Genomic DNA, 14,985 nt, shown 5'->3' with positions numbered 1-14,985 from the left:
TTATTTATTTATTTATTTATTTATTTATTTATTTATTTATTTATTTAATTTAAATTCAACTTAGTTAACATACAGTGTAGTCTTGGCTTCAGGAGTAGAACCAGTGATTCATCTCTTACATATGACACCCAGTGCTCGTCCCAACAGATGCCCTTCTCAATGCCCATCACCCATCTAACCCATCCCCCAACCCACCTCTCATCTAACAACCCCCAGTTTGTTCTCTGTAATTAAGAGTCTCTTATGGTTTGCCTCCCTCTGTATGTTAATCTTATTTTCCTTCCCTTCCTCATGTTCATCTGTTTGGTTTCTTAAATTCCACATTTGAGTGAACTCATACATTTATCTTTCTCTGACTGACTTATTTCCTTCAGCATAATATAGTGTAGTTCCATCCACATTGTTGCAAATGGCAAGATATCATTCTTTTTGATCGCCAAGTAATATGCCAATGCGTATATACACCATATCTTCTTTATCCATTCATCAGTTGATGGACATTTGGGCTCTTTCCATAATTTGGCTCCAGATAGTGCTGCTATAAACATTGTGATGCATGTGCCCCTTTGAATCAGCATTTTTGTATCATTTGGATAAATTCCTATTAGTGCAATTGCTGGGTCATAGGGTTGTTCTATTTTTAATTCTTTGAGGAACCTCCGTACTGTTTTCCAGTGTGGCTGCACCAGTTTGTATTCCCACCAACAGTACAAAAGGGTTCCCTTTTCTCTGAATCCTTGTCAACATATTTTGTTTCCTGAAGTTGTTCATTTTAGCCATTCTGACAAGTGTGAAGTGTTATCTCATTGTGGTTTTGATTTGTATTTCCCTGATGATGAGTGATGTTGAGCATCTTTTCATGTGTCTGTTAGCCATCTGAATATCTTCTTGAAGAGTCTGTTCATGTCCTCTGCCCATTTCTTCAATGGATTATTTGTATTTTGGGTGTTAAGCTTGGTAAGTTCTTTATAGATTTTGGATACTAACCCTTTATCTGATACGTCATTTGCAAATATCTTCTCCCATTCTGTCAGTTGCCTTTTAGTTTTGTTGATTGTCCTTTGCTGTGCAGAAGCTTTTTATCTTGATGAGGTCCTAGTAGTTCATTTTTGCTTTCATTTCCCTTGCCTCCAGAGACATGGCAAATAAGAAGTTACTGTGGCCGAGGTCAAAGAGGTTGCTGCCTCTTTTCTCCTCTATGATTTTGATGGTTTCCTGTCTTGCATTTAGGTCTTTCATCATTTTGAATTTATTTTTGTGTACTGTGTACGAAAGTAGTCCCATTTCATTCTTCATGTCGCTGTCCAGTTCTCCCAGCACCATTTGCTAAAGAGACTGTCTTTTTTTCCATTGGATATTCTTTCCTTTTTCCATTGGATATTCTTTCCTGCTTTGTTGAAGATTAGTTGGCCATATGTTTGTGGGTCCATTTCTGGGTTCTCTGTTCTATTCCTTTGGTCTATATGTCTGTTTTTATGCCAATACTTGTCTTGATGATTACAGCTTTGTAATACAGCTTGAGGTCTGGAATTGTGATACCTCCAGCTTTGGTTTTCTTTTTCAGGATTGCTTTGGCTATTCGGGGTCTTTTCTGGTTCCATACAAATTTTAGGATCATTTGTTCAAGCTCTGTGAAGAATGCTGGTGTTATTTTGATAGAGGTTGCATTGAATGTGTATATTGCTTTGGGTAGTGTTGACAATTTAACAATATTTGTCCTTCCATGAGCATGGATTATTTTTCCATTTCTTTGTGTCTTTTTCAATTTCTTTTATAAGCTTTCTATAGTTTTTAGCATCTAGAACTTTTACCTCTTTAGTTAGGCTTATTCGTAGGTATCTTACGGTTTTTGGTGCAATTGTAAATGGGACTGATTCCTTGATATCTCTTTCTGCTGCTTCATTTTTGGTGTATAGAAATGCAACCGATTTTTGTACATTGATTTTATATCCTGTGACTTTACTGCTCTAGTAGTTTTTTGTTGGAATCTTTGGGTTTTCCCAGTCAAGCGAGCATCCTGCCATCTGCGAAGAGTGAAAGTTTGATTTCCTCCTGGCCAATTTGGATGCTTTTTATTTCTTTTTGTTGTCTGATTGCTGAGGCTAGGACTTACAGTACTATGTTGAACAACAGTGATGACAGTGGACATCCTTGTCGTGTTCCTGACCTTAGGGGGAAAGCTCTCAGATTTTCCCCATTAAGGATGATGTTAGCTGTGGGTCTTTCATATATGGCTTTTATGATTTTAAGGTGTGTTCCTTCTATCTCTACTTACTTGTATACTTGCTCTTTATCAAGAAACGATACTGTATTTTGTCAAATGCTTTTTCTGCATCTATTGAAAGGATTGTGTGGTTCTTAATCTTTCTTTTATCAATGTGATGTATCATGTTGATTGATTTGCAAATATTGAACCAGCCCTGGAAGCCCAAGAATAAATCCCACTTGATCATGGTGAATAATTCTTTTGATGTACTGTTGAATTTGATTTGCTGGTATCTTTTTTTTTTTTAATTTTTTTTTTTTTTTTTAACATTTTATTTATTTTTGAGACAGGGAGAGACAGAGCATGAACAGGGGAAGGTCAGAGAGAGGGAGACACAGAATCTGAAACAGGCTCCAGGCTCTGAGCTGGCAGCACAGAGCCCGACGCGGGGCTCAAACTCACAGACCATGAGATCATGACCTGAGCCGAAGTCGGCCACTTAACCGACTGAGCCACCCAGGCGCCCCGATTTGCTGGTATCTTGTCGAGAATTTTTGCATCCAGTTTCATCAGTGATAGTGGCTTATAAGTCTCCTTTTTAGTGGGTCTTTGTCTGGTTTTGGAATCAAGGTGATGGTGGCTTCATAGAATGAGTTTGGAAGTTTTCCTTCCCTTTCTGTTTTTTAGAACAGTTGAGAAAAATAGGTATTAGGTCTTCTTGAAATATCTGGTAGAATTCCCTGGGAAGCCATGAGGCCCAGGACTTTTGTTTTAGGGGAGATTTTTGATAACCGCTTCAATTTCTTTGCTGGTTTTGGGCCTGTTCAAATTTTCTGTTTCTTCCTGTTTGAGTTTTGGTAGTGTGTGAGTGTCTAGGAATTTGTCCATTTCTTCCAGATTGTCCTGTTTATTGGCATATAATTTTAAATAGTATTCTCTTATAATTGTATTTCTGTGGTGTTGATTGTGATCTCTCCTCTTTCATTTGTGATTTTATCTATTTGGGTCCTTTTATCTGTGATATTTCCCTTCTTCTTCTGGCTTTAGGCTTTATTTGCTGCTCCTTTTCTAGCTCCTTTAGGTGTTGTCTATTTGGGACCCTTCTTGCTTCTTGAGATAGGCCTGAATTGCAATGTATTTTTCTCTTAGCACTGCCTTTGCTGTATCCCAAAGGGTTTGGACTGTCATTTTTTATTTTCATTGACTTCCATGTATATTTTAATTCCTTCTGTAATTTCCTGATTAATCCATTCATTCTTTAGTAGAATGTTCTTTAACTCTATGTATTTGAGGCCTTTCCACATTTTTTCTTGTGATTAGGTTTCATAGTTTTGTGATCTGAAAACATGCATGGTATGATCTAAATCTTTTTGTACTTGTTGAGGGCTGATTTGTGACCCAATAAGTGATCTATTCTGGAGAATGTTCCATGTGCACTTGAGAAGAATGTGTATTCTGCTGCTTTAGGATGAAATGTTCTGAATATATCTCTTAAGTCCATCTGGTCCAGTGTGTCATTAGTAGCCATTGTTTCTTTGTTGATTTTCTGCTTAGATAATCTGTCCATTGTTGTAAGAAGAGTACTAAATTCTCCTATAATTATGGTATTATTATCAATAAGTTTGCTTATGTTTGTGATTGTTTTATATATTTGGGTGCATACAAGTTGGGGGCATAAATATTTATAATTGTTAGCTCTTCTCAATGATTAGACCTCTTAATTGTAATATAATGCCCTTCTTTATCTCTTGTTACAGCCTTTGTTTTAAAATCGAGTTTGTCTGGGGTGCCTGGGTGGCTCTGTTGGTTAAGGATCTGACTTCAGCTCAGGTCATGATCTTGCAGTCTATGAGCTCGAGCCCCACATCGGGCTCTATGCTGACAGCTCAGAGCCTGGAGCTTAATTTGGATTCTGTGTCTCCCTCTATTTCTGCTCCTCCCCCACATTCATTCATTCATTCATTCATCCTCTTTCTCTCTCTCTCTCTCTCAAAAATAAATAAATAAACATTTTTTTAAAGATTAAAATAGAGTGTCTGATAGAAGTATGGCTACCTTGGCTTTCTTTTGTTCTACATTAGCATGATAGATGGTTTTCCATCTCTTCACTTTCAGTGTGCAGGTTTACTCAAGTCTGAAATGAGTCTTTTGTAGGCAGCACATAAATGGATCTTGTTTTTTTAATCCATTCTGATATCCTTTATCTTTGATTGGAGCAGTTAGTCCATTTACACTCAGAGTGATTATTGAAAGATACAAATTTAGTGCCATTGTGTTATCTGTGGATTTCATGTTGATGGGGATGTTCTCTGGTCCTTTGTAGTCTTTGCTGCTTTCCACTCACAGAGTCCTCCTTAGAATTTCTTGCAGGGCTGGTTTAGTGGTCATGAACTCCTTTAGTTTTTGTTTGGGAAAGTTTGTCTCTCCTTCTATTCTGAATGACAGCCTTGCCGGATAAAGGATTCTTGGCTGCCTATTTCTCCTATTCAGCACATTGAATATTTTCTGCCAGTCCCTTCTGGCCTGCCAAGTTTCAGTGGACAGGTCTGCTACTGGACCCTTATGTGTCTATCCTGGTAGGTAAAGCACCTTTTGTCCCTAGCTGCTTTCAGAATTCTCTCTCTTTATATTTGGAAGGTTTCACTGACATGTCATGGGGTTGACCTGTTTTTGTTGTGTTTGAAGGGAGTTCTCTGTGCTTCTTGGACTTGGATGTCTGTTTCCTTCCCCAGATTAGGGAAGTTCTCAATTATTTGTTCAGATAAATCTTCTGCCCCTTTTCTTGCTCTACTTCTGGGACTCCTGTGATATGGATATTGTTTGGTTTCATGGAATCACTTAGTTCTCTAATTCTCCCCTCATGATCTAATAATTTCCTTTCCTTCTTTTTTTCAGCTTCACTGTTTTCTATAATTTTATCTTCTATTTCACCTATCCTCTCCTCTGCTTCTTCATTTCTTGCTGTCACCATATCTAGTTTTTTTTGCATCTCAATTATAGCATTTTCTAATTCATGACTATTTCTTAGGTGTTTGGTCTGCACCAAAGGTTTCTCTGGTGTCTTCTCTGCTTTTTTCTAAGCCCATCTATTAGTCATATGACTTTTGTTCTAAATTATTGTTCAAATATTTTGTTTCTGTTTTGAGCAAGTATCTGGCTTGATTTCTTCTTGACCTTTCTTTTGGGGAGAATTCATCAGTCTTGCCATTTTGGCTAAGTTTCTGTCTTTTGTGTGTCTTACAAGCTTGTTATGTGTCCTGCACCTAAGAATACTGCTACATGAAAAAGGAATTGCACACAGTCCAGGGCCTGGCACTCCAGGAAGTGTGTCTGGTATATGTTGCATGCACTCTGCTGTTGCATTTTGGCTGCTCTATCCCACTTGTCAGTCCTCTACAGAGCTCCACCTTGCTGGCAGTGGTGGAGTGTTTGGACCTTTAACTAGGTGTGCAGTGATTTGTTTGTTGAGGTAGCATGGGGAAAAAAAAAGTGTGGGGGAGCCTGATCCCATAAAAAGAGAAAAAGGAAAGGGGAGAAAAGGAAGCCAAACAGAGAATCAAAAAACCATAAGCCTGATTCCAAAGAAAGAGGGAGAAAAAAAATGAAGAAAAATAAGCAGAAGAAAGGAGAACAGAACAAGAATAAATATTTTTAAAAAGCCTGATCAAAAAATATATATCATAAGAAATGACAAAAAACTAATCAGAAACTGTGACCCTGATTCCAAAGAAAAAAAGAAGCAGAAGGAAAGAAAGAGAGGAAAAAGAAAAAAAAATGTCTGTTAGTTCCTGGGGCTGGTGGCTATGCTGGTCTGGAGGAGAGGCCGGCTGCATTGGGTCAGTCAGTCTTGCCCCAGTAAATAAGCAGTTGCCAGACGTGGAGGGGCAGAATTTGGGTTGCTCTCTGAAGTCCCAGCATTTTGGTATTGGAGGAAAGATGGCATCACCCCAATCTCTCGTTCTTGGACTGGGGATCTCAACCCCTGCAGTTCAGGCAGCCCTTAAAGAATAGCGAGGACCGTCAGCTTACCCTGCACCTCCGTCATCCTGAGCCTTTCCTTTGGCACTCGGCTGGGATTCAAACCTGATGTCTTGAAGGACCTGGCACCATGTGAGTCTACTCCCATCCTCTGGAGTAGAGCCTCTCCACCCAGCTGATGAAAGGCCTTTGGCTGACTCCTGTGGGGTCTTTTGTCCTTGGGGAGGCAATAAGCCCTTTTCCGAAAGTATTCCAGGAAGTGGACTGTTCTCTCCCAGTGCACCCCAAAATTGCCACACCACACTATGCGCTCCAGGGCCAGCTCTCTCCTCTCTAGGAGCATGGCCCATGGCTCTGCTCCAGACAAAGTTGTGCACTTCCTGAACCTTGGAGTTTCAGCTCCAAAGCCTGTTTGCAAACAAAGAACTGGGACACTCCGTGCTTTTCTCTGCCCAGTCCATAGTCCAGAGAGGTTTTCCTCTTGTGGTAACTTGATGCCACACTTTTACAACCCCTCTCTCTTTCTCTCTTTTTTGTTTCTCCACAGAAAGGGTTCCTTCTCCTCCATAGCTCTGCTGCTTTATCTCCCCCATTCACATACACACACATAGGTCCTGCCGAGCTGTTTCCCTCTAACTGTGGAGATGCTTCTGCCACTCCGCAGATTGATTTCCTGGGTGTTCCAAGTGATCTGACCTCAATACAGCTGTCTTTGGGGGACAAGGAAAATCCAGGTCCCCCTACTTCTCTGCCATGTTAACTCTCCCCAGAAGGTTACCTGTTGAAATGAATGTGGGAGAAAGGTGACATCCAAGGTCCCCTCCAACCTCAGTCTTGTTCACTGGATCAACCTAGCACCGATTATAGGACCAGAAGAAGAGCCAAACCCACTCAGTGTCCCTGTGAAAGCTTCTCTTGGTTGGCCATAGAGCAGGTGCCAGAAGGCAGGTTGGTGGGGCAGTGGGCAGAAGGAGGGGGCTGATAGCCCTGAGGAAACTTATGACGATGGCCACTGAGCAGGTGCAAGACAGTGTCAGGGGGTGGAAGGTAGGGGTATAATGGGGAGGCAGGGGTCCAGCGGTGAGGACAGAGTGTACAGTGAAAAGGAGCCTGGGCAACAAACGGGGCCTGGCTGTGCAGTGTATTAGTGTACTTCCTACACTTAAAACTATAAGATGAAGATAGTTTTAACTTCACTGATACACAAAATCCAGTTAATTGTATACCGCCTATTTTCTGTCTCCAACACTAGGTCCTCTGGCTTATTTTTTGTCTTCAGTGTGTTTGGATTTCCTCTCTGTAAAACCTTACTGGATCAGCCTTTGCTTTTCTAATTACTCTTTTCCACTTATCCAGAAGATGGGAATAGTATTTTAATAACAGTTAAAACAATGAGATGAGTTGTCTATGTAAAGTGCCCAGCTCGCTGTAAGTTAGTTTGGTTTTTTTACCCAATATCCAGCCCCTGCTTTCCCTTGCTCTGGGTTCCACCTGGAACTCCTTTTGACTCCTTTCGTCTGGTTTTTCTAAAAGTCTATCTTCTTAGAGTATTTCTCTCTTGAACGTTTTCCTCTTCCTTCAGTAACCTCTTTGCCATCTCTTCTGCTGCCTTCCAAGGTGTAACCTTTTTATCCTGTATTCTCTGCTTTTTATCCTATATTCACTATCTCATTTATTCTCATGAATCATTTTAACTCTAATCTCTAGCTGAATTAAATCATCTCCATCTCAAACTCAACTCCTGTAAACAGTCTCATCTTATTACCCTGACAATTAGCTTCTTTTGAGCCTCTTCTCCTTTTCTGCTAGTGGTACTATTGTTGTCTTTACCCTGAAGACTTAAAATTTTAGTTTTAATTTTAAGGAGTCTTGATTTTTATGTTTCTGTCATCCTTTATAACCAATCAGACATGTCTTTTTCTGACTTTAGCAAGTGTCTGAGATTTGTCTGTTTCTTCCCACTATGAGGCAACCATTATCCTTTCATTGAATGCCACATCCTCAGATTACTACATTAGCTTCTCTCTTCCTACTCCGTTCATGTTCAGTGGTTTTTTTCCCCTTCTGGGGACCCAGCTCAGAATTCTGAGAATACTTTTTCCCTTGAAAATATACATTTATATATAGATCTCCTGTAGAACTTCTCCTGAAGCCCTTAAATATGAACTTAGTAGTGATCTATTGTCTTCATTAAAAATCCCTGATCTAGCCGCTGCATCTTAAAGTCATTCTGAACACTCCTGTCATTGTTCTCAAGTTGCAGTGCTTATACCCTTTTGCTAATTAAAGATCTGTGTTGAATCATATTTCCTAAGATCAGTTGTAGAAAGGCAGAGACGTTGTAGATGATAATGACTAACATTTACTGAGTGCCTCTGGAAGCCAGGCCTTTTTTCCTTTAATATGTCCAGCAATCATGTGCATAAAAGCTAGGTAGTACTAATCCCATTTTTATAGAATGGTCAACTGATTCTTAGGAGAACTAACTTGCCCAAAGTTATATAAGCAGTAGGTAGTGGATGCAGGGTTTAAACCTGTACTTAAGAATTCCAAGCACCAGGGGCGCCTGGGTGGCTCAGTCTGTTAAGCGTTTGACTCTTGGTTTCGGCTCAGGTCATGATCTCACAGTTCATGGGTTCAAGGCCCACATTGAGCTCTACCCTGACTGCGCAGAGCCTGCTTGGGATTCTTTCTCTCCCTCTCTCTCTGCCCCTCACAGTCTCTCTCTCAAAATACATAAATAAACATTAAAAAAACCAAAACAAAACAAAACTCCAAGCACCATACAAACTCTTTAGATGTCCACTAGCTGTTGCTTTTCAAAATGAGTCCTAAGAACTCATTTGAGTTCTTGAGGGTGGGGGAACCACATGTGTCCTGTCCACATTTCCTCTCCTTTCCCTTCCCAAAAAGAATAGCTCCCAGCTTCACTGCTCTATTATGGAATTTCATTTGAAAAAAGAATCTAATACCTAGGTAACACTTGAAGTTTGCAAGCCATTGGTGTTTTCCCTCTGTGGTCAATAAATTAGGATTTAAGAAGGGACCTAAAACAAATCATTTCTTGTGGCAAAATAAGCAAGTATTAATTTTTACACATTTCATCATTTTTATTTCAGAGTGAGATAATACGAGATAACACTGGAATCTTGGAATGTGTTAAAGAAGGAATTGGAAGAGTGATGGGCCTAGGGGTGCCTCATAGCAAACGACTGCTTCCGCTTCTTTCCTTGATCTTCCCCACTGTGCTGCATGGGGTTCTGCATTACATCATCAGCTCAGCCATTCAGAAGTTTGTCCTGCTAATTCTAAAGAGAAAGACGTATAGTAGCCATCTAGCTGAGAGCACTAGTCCGGTGCAGAGTATGTTGGATGCTTATTTTCCAGAACTTATTGCTAACTTTGCTGCCAGTCTTTGCTCTGATGTTATACTTTACCCATTGGAAACAGTTTTGCACCGCCTTCACATTCAAGGAACACGCACAATCATTGACAATACAGACCTTGGCTATGAAGTGCTTCCAATTAATACACAGTACGAGGGTATGAGAGACTGTATCAATACTATAAGGCAGGAGGAAGGAATGCTTGGTTTTTATAAAGGGTTTGGTGCTGTTATAATACAGTACACACTGCATGCAGCTGTTTTACAGATTACCAAAATTATTTACTCTACCCTTCTTCAAAATAGTGTGTGAGACCTCAGTTCCTGGTTAGTCTAAAAGACATAATCTGGGTACTTTGTTATGAAATTATGTGGGATAAAAGTGAAATACTGGGGGAAAGTGGATTAGAAAGTGAAACTGGTAAAAAAAAAAAAAAAAAAGCCCATGCTGATTATATTGACCCTTCTTTTTTTAAAAGGTATAGGTATATATTTGGATGGAAAATATCCCAAATTTGAAAACTCAATGAAAGTAACACTTGTGAATTGAATTCTAGCTAATGTAGCACTCATGCTAAACTAAAAAGACCCTGGGCAGAAGCAAAAATTTGTCAGCAAACGTAAAACAATATTTCACAGAGCTAAGTTTATTCCATCTGACTTCAATATTTATTAGAAATTTATTTCACCTTCTAGATTGACATTGGTATGTCATCCTTAATCTAGTGTATAGTATCAGGATAGTTTACCTTTAAACAAATAAACTGTGTCATCTGTGGTAAAGATGAGAAGGACTAGATTTGGCAGTGTGTAAGCAGGACTTGAAGAGTTTTAAATTGCATTGTCCCTGTACAACTTTTTAATGGCTGAATATTTATTATATAAAGCCATTTATGTGCACACATGTAACTCGGAATTTCCTTCATCTCTATAAAGTTTCCACTCTTAGATCAGCTTATTTCATAAAATGAATACTTACTGCTTGAATATCAGAAGAAAACATTAAAAGACAAGGTACCCAAAAGATGTAAGGCAAACAACCTACTTGTCCATATCCAAACCCAGCGTTTCAATGCCAGCAACTGAAACATCTGTCATATGTTTATAAAGTTTGATTTGCTTACCTAGATATGTGAATCATCAGTCTGGTTTTAGACCACTCGTAAGATAGAATAGAAAATAATCATGACAACTATTACTGTTTGCACATTTACGGATTGTGTACTGAAAGAAATGTTCCTTGCCTTATATTTCTGAATGATTTGTCTTAGAGGAGAGACAATTAAAATTCACATGGGAATTTGTGCCTCTTGCCTTTTGTATAGTCATCATTAAATAATGGCTTCAGTTTTTATTTTATTCTAGTTTTTGTTTGTAGTTTCATTCTCCAAACCAGATCTACATAAAGGGAAAAGCAAGTTTATCCTTATCACCTTTTATTTAAACTTGTTTGGATGAATAACAAAGGAAAAATAAAAACTTCAAAGGAAGTTTGTTCTTGCTTTTTATGAATGAGGAAAAGAAGTAAATCTCAAAAATAGTAAGCAAAAACATTGTTATCAGTTTGTTTTAAAAAAAAAAATCTTCCTGTTAAATTGAAGTTGGTGGGTGAGGTTCTTGTATAATAAAATAATAAGCATTTGACTGACCCAAACTTAAACATTTTAAAGTTTCATTTCCTCACATGAATGATCACAGTTTTACTACAAACTGTTTAGCACACAAACGCAGTGACTGCACTGGTGTTGTCCAATCTAGAAGGTATACAGACTGAGATTTACTTGCTAAGTGTCAGCAAAATAGTTACTTTTTGTGATTAATAGTTTTAGAACCAAAAAATGATATCCCCAAAGTGCCAAACAGTATGTAAGTAGCAATTTTCTCTACAATCTCATGTGGTAGGTGTGTATTTTTTTTTTTTTTTTAAACTCTAAGCTTTCCCTTTTTAAATTCCACCAAGAGGGGAAAATAAAACACCACTGATCACGTGTTGTACTTCGCAGTTAATATTTTGGGTTATGGTTTACTTTGCCTTACCTATGACACCTAAATTATTTCCAATGCTTTGAACTGCTAAATAAATTTTTAGATGTTTATAAACTGTCCAACTTCCAATCATTTTTATTGTAATCAAGATGTTTCAAATAAGAGTAAACTTCAGAAAATACCAAGTTTCAGAAAATTTCTACAAGAACAGAATCTGAATGGAATCAAGTATTAACTAGTGAAAATCCATGAGATCCTTTATCTAGTTAAAAATCAAATATTTCAAGATTATTTGATGGAAGTATAAAGATTCAGTTATATAAAACTGTCTCATAGAATCATTATAAGACTGATAGACTGAACTTGTGTGTACACAAGGTTGATCTTCTCTTTGCAGAAAGAATGCAAATTAAGATTGGAATGTGGCAAGTAAAATACTAATTGTTCTTACTGCCATTCCAAATTAGTTGCAATATAAAAATTCTTAAAATTCAAGAACTTAAATGCTGTCCAAATATGCTTAAATGAAATTAGGAATATGTGAAATACACATTAGGCACACTCTTTCCCTTTTAAAATTTGCTCTCTTTCTTTAGCATATAGGTACCAAAGTCAAATATCCATTGGCTACATCTTTTTTAAGATGACAGTAGCTCAGAATATTTTAAAATTCAGTATGGTTAATAGTATTATGACTAAGATCCTATTAAAATGTTCCAGAGGCCCAGCGGTCCTCTTACATAAGCCAGAGTTTGGCCATGGAGCTCAGATATGATATGCTTGCTTTACTCTGTAGGATTTCTTAATCAGAGTCAAATAGTGTGTAAGTGATTGAGTTAAAACTGAAAAAATCTGATAAATACTGAGTATGTTATGTGAATTTATGAATTGATTTAGTACATTTGCATGTAAATTTCTTTCCCTTGAGCTACCTTTCTCTATTTTATGCACCCTTGAAAAATAATCCCTAGGTTTATAAACTTTATTGAAGTTTCCAAACTCCCAGCACTAGACATCATAAATATGAAATAGTAAAAATCAATCGGATTTCAAAATGGCTGTGGTTTGGGAGGTTTGGTGATTCAGCCAGTATTTTCAGAAACAAAACTGGAGAGAGAAGTCTCACTTTTGCAAACATGCCTGACTACTCACAGCTGTCTTTTCAGCACTGGCTTTGTTACAACTGCACATTCACCTTACTGACTTGGCATGAATGCTTCAATATTTCTGTGTATTCATACATCTGCTTAGAAAATAAAATACATTGCTTTGCTATTTGTTTTTTCCACTGAGATTGTGGAGGGTATTTGCCTTCAGCTTGCTTATTAGATCTTTTGGAACATGAAAGACTATTTGCCAGCTCTTGAAAAGATATTCAGGGTTGAATTAATTACTTTCAATAACATGTAAGCAAATAAATCCCCTTGGTAGCAACCACACTGCAATAGAATTTGAGTGATATTTTGGCATATCTGCTTTCTCTTCTCTTTAAAGTAGCTGCGCATTTCTCTTGCTCTCTCTAATATAAACTGGATGTATACTGTCTTTCAAGTCATTGAGTATCACTAATATGATACCAAGTTGTATAGCAGAGTAACAGAAACTTGTGATTTAACAATGAATCTTACACAGTAGTACCTCAGCTAGATAAGGTGTTTGTGTGTGTGTGTGTATGTGTGTGTGTGTTCAAGTTGTTTTTGTCTAGTATTTTAAATGTTTTCAGTAAATTGTGTAATATGAAAAGGTTCAATAAAATGTTGAAATAAAAACAGTATTTTTCTCTTCCTGATGCTAGAGAACTACTGAGGCTTCTGGTGAAGGAAAAGTTTTATTTTTGTAGGTAGAAATGAAGATCAGGAAAAGTACATGAAGTTGAACTTTTTTCCCCACCACTTAAAAAGTCTTTCTGATGTAACTGTGATGTGGCTCACGAAACAAGTAACATATTTTCTAAAATAAGGTTTCAAATGCATTATATTCTGTAAATGTCTTCCACATTCCCATATTTAATCCTTACAACAGCCCTCGGGTATTTTCTGAGAAGTTCTGTTGAGAGAAGAAATAGATACAGAGAGGTTGTGACCTCTCTAGTGTTAAGTAACTTAGGGGAGTGATGACAGCAAGATGGCAAGTATGCAGTTCAAACGTGTCCCTCCGTAGAAACTTAGGAAAAAAACAACCAGAAACTCAAAACCAACTTTGTCAGAACTCTAGAAAACAAGTTTATAGCAACAAAACGCAGAATCAAGAAAAAGGCAACTTAATGGTAGGAAAACTTTGTGCTGTTTCTTGCTTGCCTTTGCCCCCACTGCCCTCTCGGTATCTGTGGGAGCCCCTGTACCACTGTGGAACAGTCTATAGTCCTTGATCCTGGAAGGAATAAAGGAGATGCTATTTGCAAGTTACTGTGTTTATGCACACTGACATCTCTAGGGGCTACCTGAAAAACTAATGCGAGGTTCTCATCTTTTTTCCCTAACTGGACCTCCACTCAGGCAAGAAAAATAGTAGGAATCCCTTGAAAACATTTTAAGGTGATCAGAAAAACCTTAGCCATTTAGGGCAAAGAATTACAGTTGAGACATAACAAAAGACTGTCTATAAAGCCAAGAAGGAAAGGCCAGGGAGAGAGTTGCCTTGGGGTTTTCAAAAGTCATCATGTATACTAGGGAATTTAGAAAGCCACGCACATGCTCACGACAGGAGGCATGCTCAGAAAAGAACTGAGAAGACCCTCAGATGAACTATAAGCTCAGTGCAAGCAGGAAGAAAGGATGAGTCAGAGTTGCAAACGGCCTAAGAATTAAAGGGGTACTCTAACACACAGCCAATCCACAAAGTAAAGCAACTAACTAAAGCCAGAAATTGAACCTAGTCTTGTATCTAGTTCAGTGTCCTACCATAATAGGACCTCTCAAAGTCAGGAATAGATGGTCAAATAATATCTGCTCTTTAGGAAAAGAATAGTAGTTAACATTTTTGAGCACTTACTATAATGACTGGATCAGTAATAAATGTGTTATTTTACAAATTCTCTACAACAACCTTATAAAGTAGGTCTAACAGTATCCTCATTTTACAGATGCAGGACTTGCAGCTGGGAGGTTAAGCCAAGATCATACAGATAGGAAGAAGAATAACTAGGATTTGGTCCAGGACTTGCTCAATTCTTGCACTCCTTGGCTGGTCACGAGGTCAAAGTTGGCCTTGTTTTAAGTAGTGACATCCAGTAGAAGGACTAAAGGACACCAGGGTTCTCACGAATTGATGAATCGCTTCTTAGCTTAATCTGTCCTGGGTCTATAATGGAAGAACTCTTTGGGAGATCCTTCCAAGTCCACACCATCTCCCTCCCTTCTTAGGCTGGAAACATCTCCCTTTCTCTTTAGGCTTCCATAGCCTCTTCATTCTTTCTGGTGACTTATGGACT

General features: G+C 38.2%; 1 protein-coding gene across 2 annotated transcripts in view; it reads left to right on the top strand.

Annotated features, from left to right (window-relative positions):
- Nucleotides 1-11,059, top strand: part of SLC25A46 (solute carrier family 25 member 46) — a 28,107-nt gene extending 17,048 nt beyond the window's left edge. For both annotated transcript variants that reach the window (XM_040446981.1, XM_040446974.1), the window contains exon 8: nucleotides 9,304-11,059. In XM_040446981.1, coding sequence (XP_040302915.1) covers nucleotides 9,304-9,882 — 579 coding nt within the window. In that variant the 3' untranslated portion in view covers nucleotides 9,883-11,059. The remainder of the gene's footprint in view (nucleotides 1-9,303) is intronic.
- The last annotated feature ends 3,926 nt before the right edge of the window (nucleotides 11,060-14,985 follow it).

Source organism: Herpailurus yagouaroundi, unplaced genomic scaffold (genome assembly GCF_014898765.1).
Source record: "Herpailurus yagouaroundi ecotype Mexico unplaced genomic scaffold, PumYag 29, whole genome shotgun sequence".
Taxonomy (NCBI): Eukaryota; Metazoa; Chordata; class Mammalia; order Carnivora; family Felidae; genus Herpailurus; species Herpailurus yagouaroundi.
The sequence above is the reverse complement of the archived record's forward strand: the minus strand, read 5'-3'. Positions and strand labels throughout refer to the sequence as shown.